The sequence below is a fragment of the Magnolia sinica genome, chromosome 18 (genome assembly GCF_029962835.1).
Source record: "Magnolia sinica isolate HGM2019 chromosome 18, MsV1, whole genome shotgun sequence".
Taxonomy (NCBI): Eukaryota; Viridiplantae; Streptophyta; class Magnoliopsida; order Magnoliales; family Magnoliaceae; genus Magnolia; species Magnolia sinica.
Genome location: NC_080590.1, coordinates 66,666,711 through 66,679,828, shown reverse-complemented (window position 1 = coordinate 66,679,828; position 13,118 = coordinate 66,666,711). Strand labels below are relative to the sequence as shown.

Here is a 13,118-nt window from a genome sequence, read left to right as displayed (position 1 = left end):
TTTTATAATGGTTTTACAAGTTTACCACAAACCTACACGTATACACCCGTTTCGGTGGACCATGTATACATTCGTGTCGGTGACGGTCCTACACATACTCACACGGTATTGGTGGAATACGTTTCCACCCATGTCGATGGCTCATGCAAAGACTTAGTTGATTTTTTATCGATTAACCAACAACCACTATGGTCCTAATCCAATGACCTACGTATACTCCCGCTAGAGGCTCCCACGGAAACTAACACGTATGCACTCGTGCCTGGTGGTGGTCCTACACAATAACCTATGTACACTCCTATCGGAAATGGTCCCACATAAGGACCTAGATGAGTTTGGATATCAAATTTGATAGACTTTAAAAGTGACAACATTACTTATCGATTTGGGCTCCTTTAATACACCTTCTTGAGATGCTTCCTCAATGCTCTCCCATGCTTGAATCAACTTTTCATTTGCTCTCTCGATTGTTGATACAGATACTTCAACTCCTAAGATTAATCACCTTACATTTTATGTACCCATGATGAACCTAAGGTAATGGAAGAATGGCTGAATCTCCTACAATTCTAGGATGGTTTTTCTAATTAGGGATTCACTTAAATAAGTATTATAGATAATTTAAATAAAGATTGACCTATAGGATTGTGTCTAACTAAAAAGGGAAAAAATATGAATATCTTTATAACGGAGCTTGGAATGCTTAATAGAGTGATTAATCATAAGAAAGGTATTATGAATCTCTTTGGTTTGGAGTCTAGGAGATGGATAATGACTGCAGAATCACCTAAGCTCTAATTGCATTAAAAAAAAAAAAAAAAAAACCCATCAATTTACTTAAGAATCGAATGCTAGTTATATATATATATATATATATATATATATATATATATATATATAAGTTTATAATGGCTAGTTCAATAGTATTGTTGATAAGATCGAGCAAGCCTTCGATATGATTGAACTGACCCTCGATCCAATTAAGAAAATCCAGAAATGCACAGTTTGGTTGTTGGCCCGTTTCTTCGATTCTATCAATTAAATATTTGATCGTATTGAGTCATATCGACAACCCGTCGATAAAATCGAGATCCACTTGAAACTGTTCATGTGGGTTGTTTGTTTATCAGCAGCTTTGCACCTCTAAAGCCTAACTTGCCATGATAAAATAAAGGCTCCTAAGGATATAAGATGATTAAACAAAGGTTTACCTATTAGTGAATATATCATCTAGAGGCTAAGGTTGTTTTGGACCTATAAGGGTTTAAGGTTAGGGTCACCAAGGCACCTCAATTTATCTGTTTTTTCACTCCTTGATGCACCAAGTCTTCATGTGTCTTCGGTCTTTAGCTTCCAAAGGCTTAACCGACTTACTGATACACTGACACGTGATCGATAAACAAGTGCACTTACACTCGCTTGAACTGACCCAAGGTACGGAGCCCAAGGCCTATACTCAAGTCCAATTCTACTTCGAATCTTAAGCCCAACTTCAAAACGAGCCCAAGCTCATATGCAAGCCCACATCAACTAAAGCCTGAGCTCGATCATCTCCCAGGGAAACCTAGTCTGAACAACGTTCGAGTTACATAATACTCATTTTGGGCATACATTTTCTGTTGGATTTTGGATATTTGATTTGTCGAAACTTAAGAGACCATCTTACCAAGGCACACTAGATAGAAGGAGTGTATCAAGCACTTGAGCGGGAATGAGCCTATCATCAACAACAGTGACTTCTCGGCAAAATTGGCCACTTCTATCTATAACAATTTTCCTTATATATATATATATATATATATATATATATATAAATACGTAGTGGTTAGAGTTTAAACACAACTATAAGAAAAAGTGTGTATAAATCTAAATAAATAAAAATAGTGAGTCATATAGTCACAAACGAACTAGCCAAAATGGCTACTCTAGATTGTCTTAATTTCATAATTTGAAAAAATAAAAATTAAAAATTAAATACATTCTTATCAGAGTTAAGCATACCTTTTGAAAACATACAAACTTAAAAAGTTATGGAGAGACCTCATACCCTAGTAAGGCCCACCATGGTGCATGTTATTGTGCACAGCCGCCACACATTAGGTGAGGAAGCAACATTAGAATGAATTAAATACGCGAATAGAAAAACAAAAATCAAGCAATTACAAAGAAACACAAAGATTTTACGTGGAAAAATCCTTACATAAAAAAATCACGACAACAAGCGACAAATGATCCACTATAATCAGAAAGTTATAGGAGATGGACAACTTACAGTTTCAAAACTCTTGTCTCTCAATACGAATTCCCCTTGAAAAACCGTATAAATTGTGTAGGCCCTCTCTACAATACATTGATTTTCTCTAATTCTATATTACAAAGGCTTATTTAGACTTCTGCAAGAAAATAGAAATAAAGCTTGCACTTACGTAGAACTTGTACATCCCGTTCGGTCAACCCCACCTGACCTTTGGTCGACCAGAATCATCACAAGGACTCTCGGTCGACTAGAAGAGATCTCAATCGATCGGGAGCAAAACAAAGACTGTCGATCAACCCAGGCAGGGTTCGGCCGACCGAACAAGTCTGGACAGATTAAAGGCACTCATTCAAAAATCTCCACCATAGTCCTTAATATCTACTATTCTAAGCGGTTATCACTGTATCTAAACCTCAATGATAACAACATCATCTTCGTTTCTCACGCACACTCCGTCTTCATCCATTCTTTGCCTAGACTAGATAAGTTCAGAAAAAATCGAACTTTTTTGGCATGAACCACTTTTGTAAGCATATCTGCTCAATTTTCACTGGTGTGAATATTCTAAAGATTAACAATACCTTCCTCTAGCATCTATTGGATAAAATGATGATGTACATCAATGTGTTTAGTCCGGGAGTGATATACTGAGTTCTTCATCTACGCCGCTTATCGTTTTTCTCATATCATTTTAAGTTATGAGCCAAAACATGAGGCAGGTCTAGGGATTAAATGGACCACAAGGTGGGGATTGAACATCTACTATTAAAAACTTTTTAAGAGCTAGAGAAGTTTACAATCAAGTTGCCAGGTCTACATGACCTTATGAATAGGTTGGATGGTTTTTTTTTTTTTTTTTTTTTAAAAAAACATCAAGGTAGCCCTTGGAAAGGTTTCAATGGTGGATGTCATTATCACTGCAGCTTCCTTTGGTCTGGTCCGCTAGCGCTGTAGACCTACGTCATTTTTTTGGGTCATTCCTTAAAATGACCCGAGAAAAGCGATGAACAACGTGGATAAAACACTTACATTACGGTGGGCCCTACATAGCCCCGCCCGAACGGATTACCGTTCGGGAGGAGGTAGGACGCAATCCGCGTCTGAGCTTTGGATGTGCCTCATTTCCAGGTTCATGCTGTAGAATGATTTGAAAAATTGATGAACCGTATGGATCTAACACATAAATCAAGTTGGGGCAAGAAGTTCCAGCTGGTGTGATCGACAATGACGTATATCCATCGGACCGTTTTGCAAGCTCATTTTAGAACTTGCGGTCAAGTGGGTCATACGGAAGGAAAGGATCGGATTTAATCACCACCGTTGAAACATTCCTACGCTATAAAAGTTTTGTATATGGGCAATTTTTGGTTTTTTTACTTAATCCACAGGGAATGACATTATATTATAAACTTGTTCGATGGATCACCTCATTTTTTTATGGTACAAGATAAATAATAATAATAATAATAAAAAGTTGGCAAAATGGATGGACGGGTGAACTTCTCACAAACATCACGGTGGCCCCATCTACATCCCAGAGTATGAACTTTGGCGGGAAATCCGCGTCCCCAATGTCATTGCCTACGCGTAAACCTATTCTTCTCCGTTGTTTCCCTCCTGCAGTAGCTTCTCCACTAAGCAATCTCCCGATAAATAGCAATAGCCAATCTCCGTTTTCCTCTTACAGAAGCTTCTCCACTAAGCAATAACTCGTGAGCAAACGCAACCGTAGCTTTGTTTGGCCTTTTCTAGGCTTCAATTTCCCCACATCTTGAACTTTGATTGACAAGAGACCTTTCTTTCTCATTGGAAGACCCTCCGATCTTATCAAATCGATTCGAGTCTTCTTTTCCTTTTTTCTTCTGTTCGATCTTCAACGGCGTCACCATCTATCGTACCTGCAAAGGCCATCTTTCAAACCGAAGGGAGATTCTACACTTGCTGCGATTGGTGTGGTTTGGCCTTCCCAACGGCTCTAATTTTCTCTTGTTGATTCAATACAAAAAGAAGAGATAATTGTTTGTAATCTATTGTTTAGAAGTTTTTTATTTGATTGTTTTCTTTATTTACTTGTATACATAAGAACAGAGAGAGAGAGAGAGAGAGAGAGAGAGAGAGAGAGAGAGAGAGAGAGAGAATGAATGTTGTTTATTATAAATTTAAAAGTACAAAATGTTATGAGAGTTTGGCTATGCATGATTCTTTCATATCAGTCTGGAATTTGAAAGAAAAAATAATTGAAGCAAAGCATTTGGAGAGAGGTACTGATTATGACCTCTTGCTTACCAATGCCCAGACCAATGAAGGTTGGTTCGTTTACCCCTTTCTTCTTTTTCATTCAGTAATTTATGTTTGGTGTCTGCAAGTAGCATTACTCTTAGTTGTCCTACTGTATGGAATAAAATTGTGTTCCTTCTGAATGATTATTCTGCAATTTCAACCACTTGTTCGAAAACTGGATTGAAAGATTAACTCAAGTAATTATAGCTATTGTACAATGATCGTTCTCAACTACCACGATTTCTAGTTATGTCAGCACTCCATTCTCATCGTATAAATCTTTCCCCTACGGAAATTGTTCTGAATTACCACAATTTCTGGTCACGTCAGCACTCCATTCTGATGTTATACATCTTTCCCTAACTGAAATTATGGGCAGGTGATGCACTACAATCTCCTCAGTCCCGACCATCTTACTGTTGGATGTTTCATTGCTAGTGACTAATGGCTATCTTATCTTTTGAAAATGTATTTTGTTGGGTGATGATCAGATGGCCAGGGTTGTCCTGTGAGGAAGTTTGTAGTAGCATTGCCCATGATATGGTTGCCAGATGAATGGTCTGAATCATTGAAAGGTGGCCCTACCTCTTACATAGTGCTGGCCTCCATGAAATGTCAGTAATTTGGGACGAGTGTTATGCATTTCATCATGTGAAATGCTATCATGATGCATGCTTCATACAGCCTTTTATAAAGAGCATAGTATGAGAACCTGAAAACTCAACTTGACTCAATGTTCAACTGGGCTGGGTAGACTCAAAGACTTGATCCGACTCGACTCGATATTTAATTGGGATTTTTATGTAAAAATTCCTCAGAAATTCTGTTTTGGGCATGCTCGGGCTTGTAAATTGAGACTCAAACTTGTGAGGGAAACAAGGAAATTGTAATCATTACATTTCCAGCCATTTACCATTGTAATTGGAAAACCAAACACACCCTTCACGAAATAATGCCTCCATGAATCAAATTGCCCAGCAGGTGCTTTTTGAGGGAGTGACGAAATGCCCTCCATTATTTTTTCCCTTAAAACCAATAAAGTTGAGAATTGTAGGGCCCACGTGATCTGTCTATGGCATTCAACCCGTCTAACATATACACCGGAAAGTGGTGATCCCCCAGAAAAAAGGGGCCTAACAGTACATTAGATGGGCTGCAAGTGAATTTGGATGTTTTTGGGTGGCATAAATTATTTTTTGTGGCCCTCCCAATGGTTAGATCCACCATATATTTTCTTCATCTAATCATCATGAAGGGATTGGCCTTGGATGTCATACACATGCCACTTGGGCCTCCACAGTTCTCGACATCAAAATTTTATAAAGGAAAAAAAAAAAAAGAAAAAAAAAAAGAGGTATTTTGGCAATTGCACACCTCCGGAAGCACAACTTGGTTATCTCCAATCATGGAGGCATTATTTGGTAAAATCTGAATTAGCAAGGAATTTTGTTTTAGAAATCCCTGTTTAATTTACTGTAATTAAACATATTAGGTATGCCAATGGATATCTTAAATAGTTAGAACTAGGAATAAGTAGCATAAAATTGAAGTATTTTATTGTAGTAGCTGGTTGATGTGTTGGTTAAGTGCTTCTCTCCGTCTGGGTAGGGTTGTACGTTTGAATCTCACCCTCCCCATGTACTTTTTACTAACAATATCTCTATGACTCACTGTGTAACTTGCCTCGAGTCATCACGAGTCGCCTAGAGTTGATCTAGTGCTCTATTCAACTCGTCAAGTTTTCTGGATTCAAGATTGAGTCAGGCCCGTAACTGAGCTTCCAAGAGACTTGGCTCGAGTTTCCAAGAGACTCAGCTTGAAATCTTGCTGAGTTGAGTTTACTTGGCCAAATTTCAAGTTGAATCGGTGAGTCTTATAACTATGATAAAAGAGAAGTGCCTATGAAGTGCCATTCCCATTAGACATCCCCAAGTTTGTGATTGGGAGCATTGATTTATGCTACCACCAGGATGTCCAAGGGTCCAAATTCATAGTGGCTAGATTACTTGCCCATCCAATTGAGATTCACTGATTGGAAGGCTACCATAGTCTATCTCATTGCCTTCTCAGGTGCAGACACATGGTGGCCCACCAAATCAATGATCATAATCACTGTCCACAAGTTCTGTGTGTATGTTCAAATGCTTTTGGTTTGCACCTCATGTAAGTCCATGAATTGATAATGCCTCATGGTAGCATTCCTTTATCTCCCCATCCATAGAAGGGGTTGGGATGATTATACTCAGGATATTTGATCAGAATTTTCTATGGTCAAAATGCCAATTGCAACTGGTGATAATTCTAGGTGTTGAGATTTTGCGTAGGATTAGACTCCGTATTTAAGATTTTATATTTTCCACAGTTTTGCACGCACATTGCTGGTGGGAGTTGTTCGCTCTCATTGCTAGTCCCAAGCCTGATAACGGGGGGTTATTTCAACAATCTGACAGTTCACAGAGTGGAATGGCAGAACAGGATTAGTGTAGCCGACCCCAATTGGTTGGGATAAGGCTTAGATGATGATAATGATAATGATTGGTGACATCATTATCATCATCATCATCTAAACTTTATTCCAACTAATTGGGGCCGGCTACATGATTCGAGTTTTGCCATACTACTCTATCAAAGGCCATAACTTCAGTTAAACCATAGGTCATCAAGTCTTTTTCTTACTACCTCCACCATGTCCTGTTGTACCTTCCCGTTGTACTTTTAGAGATTCCAACTTGCACCAACTCCAACCAACACATAAGATTTAGATGATGATGATTTTTCTATAAGTTTATTTTGCTGGCAATATGTGTCATTATTCAGTCATTCTCTGTAGTATTTTTTCATATAGTCTTTGTGGTATGTTGTGTTTTGCTTCAGATTATACTGATGAAGAAATGCTGGTACCAAGAAATACGTCTGTATTAGTTTGCCGGGTTTCCGGACCACCTCGCATGCGCATTGTTATAAAACGAGAAGAGTAATACATCTCACTCTGAATCTTGATCATTCATTTCGTGTTTTCTTTGCATTTAAAAATAGTGAATTCTGTTTTGGCCCTTCTTTTCCCTGGCTTACAATCTCAGAGTTCTTTTGGGAGTCTTTATTTCTAAAGAGGAAATTAAGAGCTTCAATCTGTTTTCTGGTCGCAGGGAGAGTAAGGTAGAAGAAGTTTCAAATTCTAAGAGCACTGTGTCTGTTGCTGATTCATCTGACATGAGATCTCTAAATGTAAGACTCTTTAGTGGACTGGTTTGGCAATGTCATTTTAGACACTGATTTTGGAAGAATTTTCTATTCTATATGATTGCAAGTGAATGATAGGAAGTGGAAAATCCAAAATAAATATATGTTTGTCTTGCTTTCCAGCCTGAAGAATCAGAAGGGTATGATTTTGGTAATGATCTTTTTGCTATTCCAGAAGTGGTGCCAGTGCAATTGAGCAATCTGGTGCAAAATGATCAAAGTAAGGCTAAGGAAGATAGGAAGGTGGAAATTAATCTTTGTAAGGCTGAGGAAGATAGGAGGATCAAGGCATTAGTCAATACACCTGCTTTGGACATGCAATGGTGAGACATTGACCCTTTCATTTGTTCTTGGATATGATGTGGTGTTTCCATTGTCAACATGTTTTTTTCCGCAGTCTTCACCGTTCTAGATATGTCTTACAGGAAAACAAAGGGAACTTTTGGTTTTGGAGGCGGCTTTGGAAGGGCTATGGGTGATAGAATGGTGAAGGGCCATGGTTTTGGTATGTTCCATGGAATTTAATGTCTTTTTTGCTCTGTGTTTATTACTGATACCAATGTTCCTTAATTGTTTTAATTGTTAGTACAAACACCTTGGGTCTTCCGTATGTAATATAACTTGCATTCCTCCAATATTATTGAATGAAGAAAGTGTATGGGTTACAAACATTGTATCTGATGTGCTTATATAAGCAAAGAGGGTCTAGACTCATAATCCAACTTAAAATGGAAGATTTTTCTGAAGTAGTAAACTTGCTAAAAGTAGTAAAAGGTATCTAGTCCTACCCAAACTTGTAAACACATCTTAGATGACTAAAAATAGACTTTGGACCACATCAGGACTCTGAAACCCCTAAATACAACAAAAACATATCTTACTAAAAATAGTAAGTTGCAAGCTAAAATGCATATTTGAGCCTGAAAACAGCCTTTTTCTAAAAGAAATCCCTCAGGTCTAACCAACCCCGTCGATTACCATGTAGCAGGATGGTCAATAGCTTTCCAACGACATTTGAACATGCAAATGCGATAACCTGTCACGAGGTTATGGCCGTCGAAAGCTATAGTGGGCATTTAAGCCAATAGAGCTTTTCGGCGTGTTTTCCTTAGATCCTAGCCATCCATGAAGTTGTCCACAACCTGTTCCACATCAGTTCTGCATATACCTTTTTTTAAAAATCAATCCGAGGATCTTCTTGTTTTCTATTTTCAGTTTCATATATAAACCTATTATCATTGCAGTTCTTTCTGGTTCTAACATTTAAAAATTTGCTTGATATGAAGGCCGGGGTGGATTGTTGGAGCGCAAGACACCTCCACAAGGGTATATCTGTCATAGATGCAAAGTGCCTGGGCATTTTATTCAGTATTGCCCAACAAATGGTGATCCTAGCTACAACATTAAAAGGTTGAAGCATCCAACTGGAATTCCAAGGTCGATGCTAATGGATACTCCAGATGGCTCCTATGCATTACCAAGTGGAGCTGTTGCTGTTATAAAACCAAATGAGTAAGCTGATATTTTATCTCTCTCTTTCATTCTTTTTTCAAAGGCAAGTGGATATTTCCTCTTTTGAAAGGCATGATGGCTTATCTATGACATTTTCAACTTGAAACAGAGATGCTTTTGTGAAGGAGATTGAGGGGTTACGTTCAACTCGATCTATCAGTGATATTCCTCCAGAATTGCATTGCCCACTTTGTAAAGAAGTAATGAAAGATGCTGCCATGACTGGCAAGTGCTGTTTCAGGAGTTTCTGCGACAAATGTAAGTTTTCTGATCTTTGGAACTGTCCCTTTTGTGTTTCTTTTTAGCAGTTAGTACTAATTTTAATTTTGTATGATATTTGGTGGTCTTTTTTTTTTTAATTATGTATTTTAACTGAATTTGGTAACTTCATTACCCCCTGCTGTACTAGTTACCTGCTTTCAATTGCAATAGAGCATGTTCTTAATTGTGCATTACTTCATTTGTTCACAGCAAATATCATGAAATTTCGTTATTATCAGTCTAAGTTGCTGCAATATTTCATTAAGTTTGCAACAACCAAACACATCCTAAAACATTTCTATAGTTCTTCTTTTAAAAATAAAAGCAAAGAGTTCTTCAAAAAAGAAAAAGAAGGAGAAGAAGCAAAGACACTATTCAATGCAAAAGAACCAATTCAATTTTATTAGCTTGTTACATAATAAAAACATGTTGGTTCTGTCAGTGCTGGGATCTAGCTATTTCCAAATTACAAACTTCATGCTTACAATGCTTGCATCTCTGTATGAAAACTGCCAAAACGTTCACGTGAAGCCCCAACTGATTAGTGAACTGGCATTATTTTTGGTCTATCATATATGTAGTGGGCCCACCTGATTCAAGGCCTGGATGCCCTGCAGATGGTAATGGAATGGTCAGTTTTACAAAACTCGGTTTTTAGTGGGGGATCCTTGCAGAGATGTGAAACTCTGGTTTTAAATAGCATCATGATACACAATGTTGGGGTCTATTGTGCTTTACTTTTCATGGCAGTTGTTTTTTGTATTTTCATTCAATGTTTGTTGATTCATTTAAAGATTTAGGCCTTAAGTTATAATAATTTTTTATATGTGCTGTAAATTCTCAGTTATCTGTGCATTTTTAATCAGGTATCAGGGACCACATAATCTCAAAGTCAATGTGTGCATGTGGGACCACAAATATCCTTGCAGATAGCCTAATACCTAATAAGACACTCAGGGAGACCATCAACCGTGTCTTAGAGTCGACAACCAGTAGTACTCTAGAAAATGCTGGAAGCTTATCAAATGTTCAGGGTTTGCATTTCACTGAAGCATTTCTCCTTCAGTTTATCTGATTCAAATAATATTTCTGGTGTGATAATCTAAACCCATCTGTTTTCCTCAGAGAGCAATTCTTGCACTCTTTCTGCTCCTGTGAAGGAAGAACACATACCACCTTCTCATAAAGATAACACTTCGAATAGAAAGAGGCCTGCGGATGAAGAGAAGCTTACCACTGGTAGTCTCCATCGGTCCTTGGAGAGAAGTAAGACCACAACAAATACCACAAAATCTGAAGTGACAGTGGAGGCTATAAGTGGGAAAGAACCAGCATCGCTAGGGGTTGCTCCTCTGCTAGCCAAAGAGAAAGTCCAGCAGAACCTGCCCATTGCAGGGCCGGTGAATAATTTTCAGGCATTGAATTCAATATTAAAATTCGTTTTGTTTTGGTTTGTGGGATAGTTTTTAGACCAGTTAGGTTAGTCATGCTCACCTGGGAATTAGGAGCATGTTGAGGCTTAGCCATTACCAGCCAATTTGAAATGAAATAACAAGTTTATATATATATATATATATATATCTTTTCTAAGCGAGATGTATATGTTGGTTGTTTCCTGACCTTTTCTAATCACTACAGGAATGAAGAAAAGGAAGCAAGCATGCAAAGCTGCTAATGGTTAGTCTGTCACATTTCGTTTTTGTTTTTTTTTTTTTTTTTCTTTCTTTCTTCACAAGTAACATCCATCCATGACTTCTCAATATGCGACTGAAACCCACATGTATTACAAAATTTGCATGGCTGCCTCCTGAGGTGAATACATTGTGGGTTTTGGGAGATCTTCTATTGGAAAATTACATTTGCGCCTCCATTCTTGAAAACGAAAAATCAGAACTTTGAAACCCGATACAGTATAGTCTTATGTTTTAGCAAAATAATGACCTAAGTCAATGCCAAAGATACTGCATTTATGGCATAACTGTCTACGATCACCTGCAGGGAATTTTTTTCCCATTTCCATTATCTTGTGATTTGAAAACCAAAATGATTGAATAATATTATAATTTACTGTTTTATTTTTGCAAATGCGCTCGTGCACACACAGAGGGAGGAATTAATGCAAGGATAAGTGCCAACCTATCAATTACGTACAACATCCAACCCGTCTGAAAGGTTTGCCTGATAATGAGGAACATCTGCCACAAACTCCAAGCCAATCCATTCATCAGGTGGGCTTCACCATAGCAATGGACAGAAGACCATCGGATTCAAAGTACAGGTGTGGCCCACCTAACTAGTGGATCAGGCTATTTTTTTATAGCAGGTGATCTTCATGGTGGGCCCAAACTTTGGATGGGTTTGATGTCGTACGCAATTAATAAGTGAGCTCTCATCCACTAGTTGGATGGTATATGAGACAGGTTAAGAGGCTCTGTTGGTGCTGCAAAATTGGAACAAGGGATGGCTTTGCGAGGCCTAAATCCACATAGTTAGTTTGGTTATAACTTATGTGGATTAGGATGAATTCTCATTTTGATTTACCAACATTTTAAGTTCTCAAATTCTGCTGTCATTCATGGATATAACCTTGTTTAGAAATTCAATTTTTGCAAGTATTGATATGCTTGTGGTGACCTGCAGTTGACAAAGTGATCGCAACAGCTCGTTTCCCTTGTTACACGCAAGGATTACAATGATGGATCTTACTGACTGTTGAAGAAAGAGAAGGCGCACATTTGAAGTTTCCAAGAAGTCAATGTGAATTTTATTTTTTTATTTTTTATTTATTTTGGAAGAAATGTAAATAGGGAAAAGATATTTTTCTTATTTATTTTGGTGGTTGCCAAACAATTGTATAATAAGTTTTTTATTGGTTATATAAAGAAAAGTTCATTGGTGCATAAGACTTGTTGATTATTGTCTTTACTTGAAATCTATTCTTGATAGCATTATCAATGGTGCATGCATTTTTCGACATGTATCCACTGGATAGAGGGGCTTTGTGTTTGTTGGGGAAAATGCAATGCATTTCTTTTTTGCTTGCATTGATTTTGTCCAATCAATGTTGATGGGGGTTTGAATCTGATAGATGCCTCACATATAAGGATGGCAATTGGCAGGGTAGCCCGCCCTGTCCGACCCTGTTTTGAGCCAGGCTTGGAGTAGCTAGTCCTGTGGGTTGGTCTTAGTCCTCACATGCATGGCCCAATCAATTTTTAAGTCGGGCTTGGACTTTGAAGTCGTTTTTGCCCAACGTGAATGTAGACCATTGGTTTCATTCCTCTAAAATTCTTATGCCTTTTGGTCCAACCTTTGATTGTCAATCCATTTTTAAAGTCATGTTGATATGATTACCCTACTCATCTGATCAAAAGGATGGGAATGGATGGCCCATATTTATTATAATAGAAAATTTTCAACTTAGTTATTCGGACTGTCCACCATTTGGGGCCACCTTTAATTGCCTCCACCTCTTATGAGTTGACTTTATTTGGTGATCATAATCATCCAATTATGACAATGAAGTATGATCCGTAGTGATCATAATCGAGTTACTGATTTAAGGGAT

General features: G+C 37.8%; 1 protein-coding gene across 1 annotated transcript; it reads left to right on the top strand.

Annotated features, from left to right (window-relative positions):
* Positions 1 to 3,932: 3,932 nt before the first annotated feature.
* LOC131233056 (E3 ubiquitin ligase PQT3-like) lies at positions 3,933 to 12,470 on the top strand. Its single transcript, XM_058229630.1, has 11 exons — positions 3,933 to 4,563; positions 7,412 to 7,511; positions 7,684 to 7,762; positions 7,901 to 8,100; positions 8,203 to 8,282; positions 9,064 to 9,289; positions 9,399 to 9,547; positions 10,417 to 10,584; positions 10,676 to 10,949; positions 11,187 to 11,227; positions 12,191 to 12,470. Exons 1-11 carry the CDS (start codon positions 4,395 to 4,397, stop codon positions 12,244 to 12,246), a joined length of 1,542 nt encoding a protein of 513 aa, XP_058085613.1. The 5' UTR covers positions 3,933 to 4,394; the 3' UTR covers positions 12,247 to 12,470.
* The last annotated feature ends 648 nt before the right edge of the window (positions 12,471 to 13,118 follow it).